This window comes from Mesocricetus auratus, unplaced genomic scaffold (genome assembly GCF_017639785.1).
Source record: "Mesocricetus auratus isolate SY011 unplaced genomic scaffold, BCM_Maur_2.0 Super-Scaffold_100024, whole genome shotgun sequence".
NCBI lineage: Eukaryota > Metazoa > Chordata > Mammalia > Rodentia > Cricetidae > Mesocricetus > Mesocricetus auratus.
In genome coordinates, this window is record NW_024429205.1 from 18,650,919 (window position 1) to 18,665,914 (window position 14,996).

The 14,996-nt window shown below is 50.6% G+C and overlaps 1 protein-coding gene across 1 annotated transcript in view; it reads right to left on the bottom strand.

The window, feature by feature from the left end:
* The window catches only part of Adcy3 (adenylate cyclase 3), a 75,914-nt gene that overhangs the window by 34,292 nt on the left and 26,626 nt on the right, over positions 1 to 14,996 (bottom strand). The window contains 1 exon segment of the mRNA XM_013119868.3: positions 7,192 to 7,341. Within this exon segment, the coding sequence (XP_012975322.1) occupies positions 7,192 to 7,341 (150 nt within the window).

The window sequence follows — 14,996 nt, forward strand, 5'->3', positions numbered from 1 at the left end:
AGCACTGACTGCTCTTCCAGAGGTCCTGAGTTCAATTCCCAGCACCCACATGGTGGCTCACAACCATCTGTAATGAGATCTGGGGCCCTCTTCTGGCCTGCAGGGATTCATGCAGACAGAACACTATATGCATAAGAGGAGGAGGGGGGGAGGAGGAGGGGAGAGGAAGGGGAAGAAGGAGGGGGAAGGAAGCAGCAGCAGCCCCCAGTCAGTCACCTCCATGAAGTGACTTCTGAAGACAGAAGACAGGGACCCGTGGTGTCAGAGGATGAGGTAAAGAGAATGGCTGATAGGGACAAGCAACCTCAGTTCAGAGCGCATCGTTTGCCATGAACGCAGTTTAGAAAACACTTAATGCACGTTGACACCATAAAGTGAGGTGTGGGCCTGAGTGCTGCATTCTGGGAAGAACCTCATCCGCCTTCAGAACTGGTACTGAGAGTGTTTTGGCACTTACACGAGGACCACAGAGGTGGCTTAGTGTGTCAGTGACTTCAAGTGGCACCTTAAGGGGTTGGGGGGGGGGGTCTGCATTCACACCACCTTCTGTCTGCTCCTACTAGGACTTCCACAGCCCTTTGTCCCAAGTGTCCCCGTCTCGTTCCCATCCTACCGGCTTTGACAGAAGAGAGCAAATGGAGACCACACTGTCCCAAGTCAGCTCCTGTATACAGTCAGCCCTGATGTCTGCAGAGGGCGTGACCTCTGTCCTGACTGTGGCAGAGGAGAGAAGGGCATTCTCTCAACCAGCTGCCACCTTTCTCCTCAACCTTCCTTCAGACAGTGTGTCCCCGGGGCTGAAGCCGTGTCCCAGTAGTTAACAGCACCTAAGGCCTTCATAGTTTTAAAGCTTACCTCTCTGCCTTCTTCCCAAACAATCCATGACAATGATATGTATATACATATATATGTGTCTAAACAAGCATACATACATACACAATACATATGTGTGTGTGCACATGTGCGTGTGCGCATGTGTGTGCGAGCATGTGTGTGCGCGTGCGCATGCGTGTGCACACACCCAGTTTTTCAGAGGGCTAACCTGAAGACAGAAGCACAGCCCCAGTGTCAGACAGGGGAATGCCAGGCCCTGCTGTCCTGAGAAGGTTGGTGCAAGCGCTGGACATAGATCTGAGGTCACCACCATAGGGGCCGGGGTGGGACTGGTCCCTGTGACACAGACTCTGGTGTCAGTTGCAAGAGGAGGCGACACAGCAGGATGGTGTGCACAGGACCTGGATCTGCTGGCTTCATGGGAAAGGGCAGTTCCCAGGGCATCAGGAGTTCCACAAGCAAAGAAGTATTTTCTAGATAAGCAAGGGGAATGTCAGTGCCTAAGTACACTCTCATTCATCACTAAGAGGAGTACAAATTGTTTGAGCCTGTATATGAGACAATCTGGCAATATTTACCAACACTAAAAATGCACAAGGCTGGTGCCCCAAAAAGTTAAACACAGTAGTACGGGGCAATCCACATCTGGGTTGGTACCCAAAAGGAGTGAAGCAAAGACTAGAATAGACACTCAGACACTAGTATTCACAGTGGCATTATTCACAACAGACAAAAGGGCGAACAAGAGGATGCCGGATGGATACGCCACTCAAAGTCCCTGATGCTTTAACTGTGGTCTGCAGCGGCACCATGCTGCCTGGAAAGGAAGGGAGCTACACACAGATGCACCTGGAAGACTTTATGCTAATAAAATGAAGCCAGCCAGACACAAGAGGACAGCTACTACATTATTCTACCTGAGTGATACCTACAGTAGACAGTTTCACAATTGCTGCCAGAGGCGTGGGGCGATGAGGAGTCAGTGTTGAACGAACAAGGTTACCTTCTGTTTGGGATGATGCAATGCATAACACCCATAAATGCACTCAGTGTACACTTAAAAGTGACCAGAAGTGACATTGAGAAGACAGCTCACCTTGCAAGCGTGAGGCTCTGAGTTCTAATCCCCAAAACCACACATAGTGGTGCATACATCCTTGTAAGCCCTATACTGAGGAGGCTGAGACAGGCAGATCCCTGAGGCTTCCTGGGCCAGTAAGAGACTCTGTCTTTAAAAAGCACAGGAGAACAACATGATGACGACAGATAGTACCTGAGATTGTTCTCTGGCTTGCACACGCACGCACAGAGAGAGAGAGGGGGAGGGAGGGAGAGAGAGAGAGAGAGAGGGAGAGAGAGAGAGAGAGCGCTGATGCACAGCCTGGCTTCTGGAATTCTGTTCCTCTCGAGTGCATGGGGGTGCACACAGCATCCAAAGAGGGTACAGACAGAAGACCATGTCTGCAGCGGTTTCACCAGCTGGGGAGCTCAAGCCCTGCCCCCTAAGAGGAGAGCCGGCCTCCTAGGAGCGGATTCCTAAGAGCATCCAGGGCAGAAGCAGATCTTCTCAAACTGGTCAGCCTTAAGTCATCTCCCCCCACACTGGACCAGCGCGATCTGTTCCAACCACAGGTATCTGCTGCAGGAAAGGTAAAAGTAAATTCCTCTGAAGAGGTAGCGTCATTCATGGTCACGTCAACCTTCCATACGGGGTATCTAGCCAAAAATCAAGAGAAAGGCAGACCCTCCCTAAGGCAGATACCACGGCCGACAGGATCTTAGGGTAAATGCTCTAAGATACGGGAGTGGTCCATTTACCCAGAGAACTGAAGTCAGGGTTTCTGAAGGCTGCACTTGAGTGTGCGCACATGTGCCCACGAAAGAGGGCATCTGAAATCCCGGAGCTAGGGCTGCAGGCAGTTGTGGGCCACCGGACGTGGGTGCTGAGAACCAAGCTCTGGGAGAGGGGCCGATGTTCTGCCCCTGCAGTCACATTTTAAAGTTTAAGCAGAGGTCAGGATGAATTATCCGGGAAGTGAGGTCAGCGCCTCAGGGGCCTCAGCATCTGTCTTAGGCATGTTTCTTCAACACAGCAAAAGACAACAGACGCTGCAGTGCGTGGAGGTTCCTCTGCGTTTCCGTGCTGAGTTCCTACCGAAGCTGGCTCTCAAGACCTCCACGAGGAGCGCAAAGCAGAGCCCACTCCCGTGGCTGCCCCACCCCCACCCCACCGCCACTTCCTCACACGGAGGAGTCTGCATCACTTCTACTACTGTTCTTTTAAGAATTACAAACCGAAAGACTTTGCATCTTAATGTATCAGGAAGTAACATTCCTTAAAGGAGTTATAAATACTGCAGCTTCTGGCATTTTAGGTGTCTTCATTAAACGATCAGAAGGGCTGGCAGGCAGATCGGTAAAGCAGAAGAAGGAAAGATAGGTCAGCACAAACACTCTGTCTGCAGCATAGGAAGAGAAATGAGGAAGAGTAGAGGCAGGGAAAGACAGGCATGGTGGGTAGCACACGCTATAACCCCAGTGTTCAGGGGCCTAAGGCAGGATTGCCATTAGCTCTGGGCCAGCCTGAGCTACACAGTGAGACTCTGTATTCAAAAATGGAAAGACACCAGGCAGTGGTGTTGCACACAGAGTGAGTTCCAGGACAGCCAGGGCTACACAGAGAAACCTAGTTTCAACACCCCCACCACCAAAAAACAAAACAAAACAAAACAAAGAAGGCTAAAAAGATGGCTCGATGGCTAAATAAACAGAATCTGGGTTCAGTCCCCAGCATCCATGTGGCAGCTCAACCAACCATCTGTAACTCTGCCCTTTTGTGGCCTCCCTGGGCACCAGGCATGCACAAGACATACATGCAGACAAAACACCCATACACATAAAATAATTAATAAAAATGTCTATAATAAAAAAATAGGGCTGGAGAGATGACTCAGCAGTTAAGAGCATTGGCTGTTCTTCCAGAGGACCTGAGTTCAATTCCCAGCAACCACATGGTGGCTCACAACCATCTGTAACAAGACCTGGTGCCCTCTTATGATCTGCAGGTATACATGCAGGCAGAACACTGTGTACATAATAAATGAATAGATCTTAAAAAATAAAATAGAAAATATGGGCGTATGAGTCAAGTCCTTGCTGTGCAAACATAAGGATCTGCATTTGGGTCCCTGGCACTGGTGTGAAAGCTGCACAGGACTCCAGTTTTGTTCCCAGCTCTTATATCCAGTGACTCACAACTGCCTGCAACTCTAGTTCCTGGGGATCTGACACCCTCTTCTGCCCTCCTCAGGCACCAGGCACTCACATACACATAAAATAAATCATTTTTAAAAATAGGATGAGCTAAGGCAGGAAAACCTGTCACATTAAATGCCTATTTTTAGGGCCTGATGTGATACCTTTAATTCCAGTACTCGGGAGGCAGAGGCAGGCAAGATCTCTGTGAGTTCAAGGCCAGCCTGGTCCACATAGTTAGTCCCAAGATACCCAGAGCTATGTAGAGAGACCCTGCCTCAAAAAACAGATGAGAAATATTAAAAGTACATTTTAGCGAAACAAGTGAAAGCTTATTCCTCTAGGTTACATATCCAGAAGACAACAAGGGCACAAAGTGAATCAAAGAAGAAAATTATAAAGGATTTTTGTTGCTGTTGTTGTTTGTGGCTTTTTTTTGGGGGGGGAGGGGTGTTTCAAGACAGGGTTTCTTTGTGTAGCAGCCCTGGCTGTCCTGGAACTCACTCTGTAGACCAGGCTGGTCTTGAACTCACAGAGATCCATCTGCCTCTGCCTCCCAAGTGCTGGGACTAAACATGTGAGCACTACCATTGCCCAGCACATAAAAGTTAAGAAATATACAAAAAGCAGCAAAAATATAAGGTGACCCACTGCTGAGGCTACACCTTGGCAAGGTGAATGAAGGAAAAAAATGAAAAAGTGAAGGCACAGATTATCAGTAGCCAAAAGAAAAAAAAACAGCATAAATCCCATAGATAATAAGCAGTCAGAAAAATGAGTGCTGTGTCAAAATTCTGAAAATTTAGACAGAATGAACAAGTTTCTGAAGTGGGCTCTTCACAAGTTATCAAAAAACAATATAAGCCCTGGACCACCCATTCTCCCCACATTCTAGGGCGCAGAACTCCCTCCCCTAGTGAAGTATGAGCAGCTGGGCACTATGCAGACCGTGCACTGACTGCCAGCTGGCAGGGAGAGGGGGCATTTCTCCAGTTGTTGCAGGAATCCGGCATTTGAATGGCAGGGATATAAAGTAAAATGGCCGACCCATCCCTAGTGTAAGTAGAGCCCCACTGAAACTCCCAACGGGCTGCAGGATCTCAGCCCTCCTGTTGAAAGGGCCCTGAGCCCTCTTGCACAGTTCACCAGAGCACCGTTACCACTAAAGCAATCGGGAGGCCAGGGGTTAGGGGAGGCTCTGCTTAGAGAGAAACTGAGGCCGCAGGGAGCTAAGGAATGGGGCTGGAGCGATGACTCTGGGGCTGCTCTTGCAGAGGACCCAAGTTACTCCCAGCACTCACATGGGGGCTCACAAGCATCTCTTAACTCCAGTTCAAGGAAATCCAGCACCCTCTTCTGGCCTCTGTGGGTACTGCATGCACAAGGTACACAGACATACATGCAGATAAAACACCCATGAATGCAAAATAAAAATAAATGAATTAAAAGAGGCTAATGTCCATTCAGGATACAGCCAGGCTAAACTGGTCCCCCTTAATGGACACTCACAGATACATACTGTGCACAGACACATACTGTGTGCTCAGTAAATGCAGAGTACCCCTGCCCCTACTGTCTGCCTCACCTGCATCTCGCGTGCAGGGGGCTGAGGTCTACCTTGCTGGCACAAGTGGACAGGCAGCAGAGGGGTTGCCAGCTCACTCATAGCAGGCTGCCAGCACCAGAAGGCTGCTCCGAAGTGCCCCAGATTTCTGGGGCACCAAGAAGGTCCTTGCTGCCAGTTCCCAGGCTCCCTACACTGACCCTGCCCAGGGGTAGCATGTGGATCTGGAGATAAGAGCCTAAAGGTGCCATGGCCGGTCCCAAGTTCACAGGTTACAGGGCACTTCTCAACAAAGTCCTTCTCAACTGACCCTCTGGAGATCCCACAAGGCGAACAATGCATCTGCACTTTGTGTATGAAGAAAGTGAGGCTCCCAAAGATCAAAGAACTCCGGGCTAGCTCAGTGGTAACGGGAATGCCACCGCGGCATAAGAGGACCAGACACACAGCATCTTTACAAAGCCATAAAAGGAAATTCCATAAATACATCCAGGCCGCAGCAGGCCCCTGACAACACCATGGGCCACAAATCATGGACCTCTGTCACCAGAGGCAAGGGAAATTCCCCCTATAAACCCTGCGTTCTGAAAAAGATGACTCCAAGGCCTGACTTGGAAGCTTCTCGATCTCGTTGGTAAACGGAGGACACACACACACACACACCCCAGGAGAGAGGACACTGGAACTCACTGGCTTAGTGACTACCTGAGTCTTCAAATACCACCATCTAGAGCAATGGTTCTCAACCTTCCTATTGCTGTGACCCTTTAACACAGTCCCTCATGTTGTGGTGACCCCCCCAACCATATTATTTCATTGATGCTTCATAACTGTGATTTTGCTACTGTTATGGATCATAATGTAAACATCTCATACATAGGATATCTGATATGCGTTCCCCCCAAGGGGTCACAACCCACAGGTTGAGAACCACTGGTCTATAAGTGAGGGCGAGAGCAGAAGCTCATCTAGTAATCCCCAAAACTGAAGGTCCATCAGCCTCAGTGGCAGAATCTAGAAGCTTCTGTAAAGCTGTACACCCATCCCCCACCCCACCCCCACCCCGCACAAAATGATCCAGGCTAGAGAGTCAGCCTCAGTTTCGAGGAAGGGAGATAAACCTACAGGAAATTGGTGGGTGTCATTTCTAGAGACCTCTAAGAAGTGTTTGTGATGAATCCAGACCGAAACCCATTTAAAAGGCTGAGTCACATGGGAACCGGGAGGACCGTTCTGTGTGGATTAGGCTGGAGCACGGCCAGTAAACAGAGAGCAGGGACAAGCAGGCCCTCCTCCAGATGGAGGAAGGTAAACAGGAGGGGCCCCAGGGACGAGGCTGCTGCTGCTTCCTAAGTGACTTGGAATGAGGTGGGGGGGAGCTGAGAGGCGGCATGGGCTGCCTGAGCTCTTCTCTGCCCAAGCCCCCCCCACACACACACCAGCAGCAGGCTCCTCTCTTACCCACTCCATCTCTCAGCACAAGCTCCAGACCCACGACCTCTCCCTCCCCCAGGGTCCCAGCAAGCCCTGAGACACACCTGCTGCTGGCTCTGCTCCTCCAGGTTCATCTTCACCTCCAGGGACTGGCGGGCCTCCAGGAAGGCCTTGCGGTGCTTGCGGTCTGCCATGTAGTAGGACATGATGCCCACGATGATGGCACACAGGTAGAGGAAGACATTGGCCAGGATCTACATGCCAAGGAAGAGGAGGATCAGAACTGGTGAATATTTGCCTTCAGGGAAACGGGGACAAGGGGGTGGGGCTGTCAGGGATCAACAGCAGACCCTACCCTATAAATCAGCAAGACTCCAGGCCAGGAACATGTGTACAGGCCACGAGACTTGAATGCAGGGTCGCAAGGCCTTGTGAAAGACAGCTGTTCCTCTCCTAGATCATACCACAATCAAGTCCCTCCCCGCAGAGGCCGAGCAACACTGGGCTACTCAGTTGTTAAACCAGCATGTACGGATCCCCAGCTTACTAGGTTCCTTCAATGCCAGCCTACTTCCTGCAAGCCCCGTGCCAATGCAAGGCCCTGGCTGTCAAGTGTCTACTCTGTCTGGTACCCTGCACACTCTCCTAGGTGACCTGGTCCCAGTCATGCCTAAAAGACTGCTGGATTTGCAGAGTCAGTGGTTTCCTGCTGGAAGGAGCCTTGGGTATGGACCTGGATGTCATACATGGCTCCTGCTGGTGTTAGCAGCTGCTGGCTCTGAGCTTTAGCTGGTACCTGACATGGTGGTCAGGTGCTAAATTACTGTTGGTCTGTGAGTCCACTGGCCTGAGTGAGCCTTCTCAGGCAACATTGCCTCCTGGTCCAGCTGAACCTGTTTCTCTGGAACCAGAGCCATACTTTTTAATAAAAGGTTTATTAATTTGTTCCATGTTATGTGTATGTGTGTTTTGCCTGCATATATGTCTATGCACCATGTGCATGCTTGGTGCCCAAGGATGCCGGAAGAGAGCAGCTGATCCTCAGTTTCCCTGTCGTGTCTACAGTACATGTACTCCTAGATGCAGGGACACGCTTTCTCAGCCTCCTCTCATTCCCAGTCACCGCTGAGGTGACTGGGACATTGTCCTGGTTTTATAGTAACACCTGTGGGTGTTACTGAACTTCGGTCCTCTTCAAGAGCCGCCAGTGTTCTTACCCAATGAGCTCTCTCCCTCCAGCCTCTCCCCACCCAACACACACCCTCTGGAAGCCATCCTTCCTTCCCTGCCTGAGTTCCTGAGTTCCTGCAGGGAAGTGGGGGCCAGTCGCCACCATAGAGGCCGTGTGGCTAGCCCTCACAAGATTGGAGTTGGAAAGCAGGGTGAAAAGAAAATTAGGAATTTCACTTCTGGCCATACAAGCAGAGAAGACTGGCCCAATGGTGTGCATGGTGGAGTCTTCGGTCAGGGAAGATTATGGGAAGTGAGAGCTAGGATGTTTACATTAGTGCTTTAGTGGATACGGGGATGAGTTCTGATTCATTTTCTGGGTTCTCTTGGTTATGCCACACCCCTTCCGAACTGTGTTTTGTTTAATTAGGACTAATCACCAGCACCCTGAGGACACCACAGCCACACCCTGCAGAATGTTCCTGGGGTGGGGGCACAGGTGGTTGGCAGTGTTGAGTCCACGGGGAGCTCCATCACAAGGCTACTGAATAATGGTGATTTAAGAGGTACAATGTGTGTTAGAGCTAGCCAGAAGTCACTGTAGGTAGATTCCTATGCTCCTGGGTGGCTGGTTCTACCAACTAAGATCTGTGCTACTCTTGCGTCACCATCTGGGGTCAATGTCTTTAGCAACATCTCTGCACTGTCTGCTCTCTTGACAGATCCCACCATCTAAGAGGCCAGACTCCGTGGGACACCAGTCTGACCATCTGAAAGTCTCTGGAGTTGGGACCAGTGAATGAAGTCAATCATATGTTGGGTCTCAGAGTCAGTCTAGCATGAAGGCCAAGAATCCCCACCCGTCCAAAGGCCATCGTCCTGCAGGGCCAAATGCCCTTGGCATCTTCCCACACTCCCAGGCTCACAGAGCCACAAATTAGCAAGACTGTGTACCAGGCTTGCGAGAAAGATGCTGCACGTGGCAGTAGCATGCAACTGGGGCTCACACAGCTAGGTCACCACTGTGAACCTCGGTGTCCCCAAACAGAGGGCTCAGGCAGGGAAGGACCCACAGCCTGGACTCGAGCTAAAGCTCAACATTATCCTGTTCTCCCCACATGGCCAGGCCCTGCCCTCCTGCCTGGACATCTCATAGGAACAGGTAAGAAAGACACGGTTACGCCTTGGGGTGGTGGCCCACCAAAGCAAAACTATTGCCACCAACACTTTGACTCAAGGAATGCAGATGCAGGCTCATGCTTGATGACACTCTTTCAGGACCGTGCAGCTCAATGATCTGCACATACTCCAAAGCAAAGGAGTGCACCGTAGGCACCAAACCCAGGACCACCCTGGCCTTAGGTGCCACCCTCACTAGCCAGGTAGCCTCTGAGGCCATTTGATCTGTCCTGAGCCCAGCCTTGATTGACACTGCCTGGTCTTCATCAGCCTTGCTTCCAAAGGCAGAAGCTGGAACTGAGGAAGCTTTGGTCCATGATGTCCAGGAAGGAGCGGAGAGCAGGAGGGGTGGGTGGTTTTCAGTTTGTCAGTCTCCGGCCCTGAGCACAGCTGCCTCACCCTTTTCCAAATCAGAATATGAATGCCACTGGCTCCAAAGCTGCTCTCGGTAGGGTAGTGGGTTTGCAGGGCCCCAGGGATGCCAGGAAACTCCATTCCCCACACCCTTCGGATTCACCTATTTCTAACGATTCTAGAGGCCAGGCTTTGAGTTTCTTAAACCTCAGGGTCTCTTCATTTGCCTAAACCCAGCTGTTGTAGAGCCCGGCCCTGTGCCCTCCCTTGCTATGGCTGCAGGGCCTGAAAGGAGCTTGGCAGCCTCTGCCCTAAGTGATGAGTGCTGGGAGGCTCAGCCAAGGCCTCACAGAAGCCAACTCAGCCCCCACGTCCAGGGCACGAGTCCAGCAGGCCAGCGCTGCCAAGCCAAGGAAACCTCGAATAATCCAGGGAAGCAGAAGCTGGCCTTGGGGGGAGGGAGTTCAAGTGTGCAGAGGTGGAGCCCAGAGGCTAGTGAAGAGGGTTCCCGATACACCACGCCACGATGTGGTCCCTCAGAGGACCCAGGCGCGCTGAACGAGCGGGCCAGGGCAGCAGGTCCTCAGTTTCCCTGTCGTGTCAACAGTACATCTACTCCTAGATACAGTGACATGCTTTCTCAGCCTCCTCTCATTCCCAGCCACCGCTGAGGTGACTGGGACATTGTCCTGGTTTTATAGGAAAAGTGTCATCCAAAGGAAACTCCAATTCCCTAAACTCCAAAAGGCAGTGCAAATCTCCAGAAATGAGCTTGAGCTAAACTATAGGGTTTCTGGCAGTTAGAAAAAAAGCCAGCATTCCTCAGGAACTTGTGAAACTGGTTCCCATTTCCCTTACCTCTGGCAGAAGGGACATATGGCTACCTGTGGGCAGCTCTCAGTTTATCAAAGCCCATGCCAGCCTCCAAGCCCCCTCAGTATAGTACCACATAGATACATGCATACATGCATACATACATACATACATACATACATACATACATACATACATACACACACACAAGTACCCGCTATACATTTCATAGTCCACACTAGCTAGCATCCTAGTCCTTCTCTCCCCTCCCCCCCCAAACTCTCTAGCTCACGGGCCTCCCTCCTCCCCTCAGCTACTCCTTGTATCCCAGCTATTCTCACCATTCTCTGCTCTTCCTATTCTCACTATTCTATCTGCTATCTGCTTACTCACTATGACTGTGTGTGTGTGTGTGTGTGTGTGTGTGTGTGTGTGTGTGTGTGTGTGTTCCATTCTCTGTCTCTTGCTTTCTCCACTATCCTCTCCAGCTGCTCTCCCATTCCCCTAGCCCTGGCCAAGTTCAGTCTGCTTCTTTTCCTCTCTGCTTTCTCTCATACCTACAACAGAGACTCTAACCTTATCCTGGAACAGTCAGCTTCTTCACGGTGCCCCTTGCATACAAAAAGAAGCACGGCAACGCAATGTCCCCAAACCAAAACACAGTATCTCCTCCCACACGCAAGGCTTCCTCCGGGTTTGCAACCCCACCCTGGAAGCACTCAGCTTACTTACACGTAGAAACCCCATCTTTTCCCAGAAAGGGCGTGAGACACATTTTAAACTAAACTGTCACGGAGATATCAGCCTGAGAGCACTAGAGTATGGGCTGTGTCAGGTCCAAAGGAAACTCCAATTCCCCCAAATTTCAAAAGCCAGATGGCAGTCTCGGCTCAGCTCAAGCTGGACTACAGGATGACTGCTAAAAGCCCACAGCCAGCACTCACAGAAGCCTGTGGAATGAACCTCTGCCTGCCAGAAAGGGCTGCTTCCCTGGGCACACACCTGTGGCTCACTCAGTCCCCATTCACAAGCACCTGTTACATATTCCAAGGCCCTTCTCTCCCCCCTCACCCCTCCCAGATACCCCTTTGCTCTCTCTATAACAGCAGGGCTCCCCACCCCGTTCTCTTTCTTCTTAGTCTCTCCTGGCCACGCCCACTCTTCTTCTCCTCTCTGCTTTGGACCCTCCCAGATGCCTCTGGCCGCTCCATCTTACCTACAATAATCCCACCCCCAATCGTGGAGCCACCATCTTGGTGGTTTCTTTACTGTGCCCTCACTTACAGGCTGCACACATTTAAGCCCAAACAAAGACATATGTCTCAAGATGTCCCAGTTTCCAAACACAGCAGAAGTCAATGTCTCCTCAGATACGAAACATGGGCGTTTCCTCTTTCATATCTACAATGTAAGAATGTCTCGCTTAGGGAAGATGAACATGTCCCTCAAAACATGCCTGGGGAAAAGTAACTTTCACTCCGACAGTGAGCCAGCACTATGCTGGCCAGGAGGACAGGTGACTACTATGTGTCCCTGTCTCCCAGGACCATCACTTCAGCTGGGGGAAGGCCACATGACAGTGAGGAAGCAGGCCCTGCTCTAAAGGCCTCTCTCAGCACGGCCTCTCATTATACTAGAACTAGAGACGGGGGTGGGGTGGTGTACAGCCTTCAGGGAAAACTCGAACCCCAGTGGGGATCCAAAATGGACTGAGTCACTGTGACAAATGGCTTCCTCAAAATGAGGCCCTGAGAGTCATGAGTCTGGAAACTTCCTTCTCAGGATTTGCTCTCCTCCCTCTAGCGCAGCCTGAGTCCTGCAGACATCACTGTAACATCCTGAGTCCTGCAGACATCACTGCAGCAGCCTGCATCTCACCCTCCCCACACCTAGACCACCCAATCTTGTTTACCCAGAAAGCCCTGCCCAGGCCTCCCATCCACTCTGATACTTTCACACTCACAGAATCTTCCATAGAGCTGAAAGCATGCTTGCCACTATAGTCTCTCTGGCCCCTATTCTCCACTATGTCCCCAGGGCCCACCGGGCCCCCTCCAGCACCAGGTGACCAGGAAGTCAGGAGTTACTGAATGGGGACAGACCTCAAGTGGTGACACCAAGTTGACATTTACTACCCAGACAGCAAACAGCACAGAAATGATCATCAACCAGCTATCCTGAGACACAGCTTGCTGCTGGATCCTCATCAACACCCTGGGCTTCCCCAGTCCACCCATCCTGAGAAGCAGAGGAAGGAGACCCAGACAGCTCTAGAGGCTAACACAGCAGAGCAGGTAGTTTGGTGAGCCACCCAGAACAGCAGGACACCCAGCACAGACAACAGACAACATACAGGGAGGTACTGGCCAAGATCTGCAGGGCTGGGGTGTGTGCGTGCATGAGTGCATTCATGCATGTGTGCAACTTTCACCAGAGAGGTGATGATGACATTATCACAGAGGCATGGACATCAAAGAAAGATGGGAGCCAGACATGTGACACTGTCCTGTAATCCCAGCACTCAGGAGGCTGAGAGGGGGGAGAGAGACGATGGGACGCAGATGGGCACTGGTGTTTGCACACAGTAAAGCCCCAAGCCTTCCCCATGTAAGTGAGGTCAGAGACAAGATGGAGCTCCACCTGGAGTGCTGACGCTGGGCCTCTTACTGCCTGGACCAGGGGCACGTGGGGTTCATTATATGCCATCTGAGGAAATGCCCCTAAAGCATCAGGTTGAGATACACTCAAATGCTACTAAAGTTTCTCACTGTAGGGGTCCCCTCTGTGCTGTGTGGCAAGAAGTTGCTACGACATAGCTACCAGGTCCTTGGGTCTCTTTATACTACAAAGTTTTCTTGAGGTAGGATATAACACAGTAGTAAAACACTTGCTTGGCACACCAAACGCCCTGTCTTCCATTCCTAGCTAGAATACGAACACAAAGCCAGCACCACCACTCCCCCACGACCAAGAAAAAAAGTTTTCTTGATTCTGAAGCTACTCTATGGAAATTTCTTCCTTAAAAGAAAATCAAGCCAGGTGGTGGTGCACGCCTTTAATCTCAGCTCTTGGGAGGCAGAGGCAGGTGGATCTCTGTGAGTTTGAAGTCAGCCTGGTCTACAGAGTGAGTTCCAGGACAGCCAGGGCTACACAGAGAGACCTTGTCTCCAAAAAGAAAAAAACAGGGGCTGGAGAGATAGCTCAGAGGTTAAGAGCACTGACTGCTCTTCCAGAGGTCTTGAGTTCAATTCCCGGCAACCACATGGTGGCTCACAACCATCTACAATTCAATCTGGTGTATATGTAATAAACAAATAAATCTTAAAAAAAAGAAAAAAAGAAACCAAATAATTCGAAAAACAATGAATAGCCAGGAGTGGTGGCACAACACAATTCTAGCAATTTGGAGGTGGAAGCAGAAGATGCTCTGGAGTTCATGCTTGGCTACTTAGGAGAGTTCAAGGCCAGCCTGGGCTCCATGAGACCCTGTCTAAAAAAAAAGAAAAAGAAAGCTAAAAGGCCATCAAGATGGCTCAGTTGGTAAAAGCACTCATTACACACACACACACACCACATACACCACATAACCACACACACCACATAACCACACACACACACACACACACACCACATACACCACATAACCACACACACCACATAACCCCCCCCCCACACACACACACATACACACACACACATACACCACATAACCACACACACACACACACACCACATACACCACATAACCACACACACCACATAACCCCATACACACACACACACATACACACACACACATACACCACATAACCCCCCACACACACACACACACACACACACACATACACCACATAACCACACACACACACATACACCACATAACCACACACACACACACACACATACACCACATACACACACACACACACACACACATAACCACACACACCACATAACGACACACACACACACACACACATACACCACATAACCACACACACACATACACACACACATACACCACATAACCACACACACACACACACACACACACACATACACCACATAACCACACACACACACAGACAAATCAACAAATAAATATTTTTTTAATTAAGCCAAAATGAAAGCAATGAATACATGAACAAGTCTCCAAGCGGGTCAGGCCCAGAGCAGAGCTTTGTCCAGCCCACGCAGCCTGAGGAAGTGTTTACAGGCTTGAGAGGAGTCCCTTGAGCAGCCTTTCCACTTCAAGTCTATGCATCAAGACGTCTTAGACTTTGCGAACAGCCCTCAGGGAAGCGGGCTGCTCTAAGAGGCCTTTTAACTAGAAGCTGCCCCCTGGAGGTGGGCCGCTGGTTCTCTTGCCCCAGCCAGTCCTGCCTCACTGCAG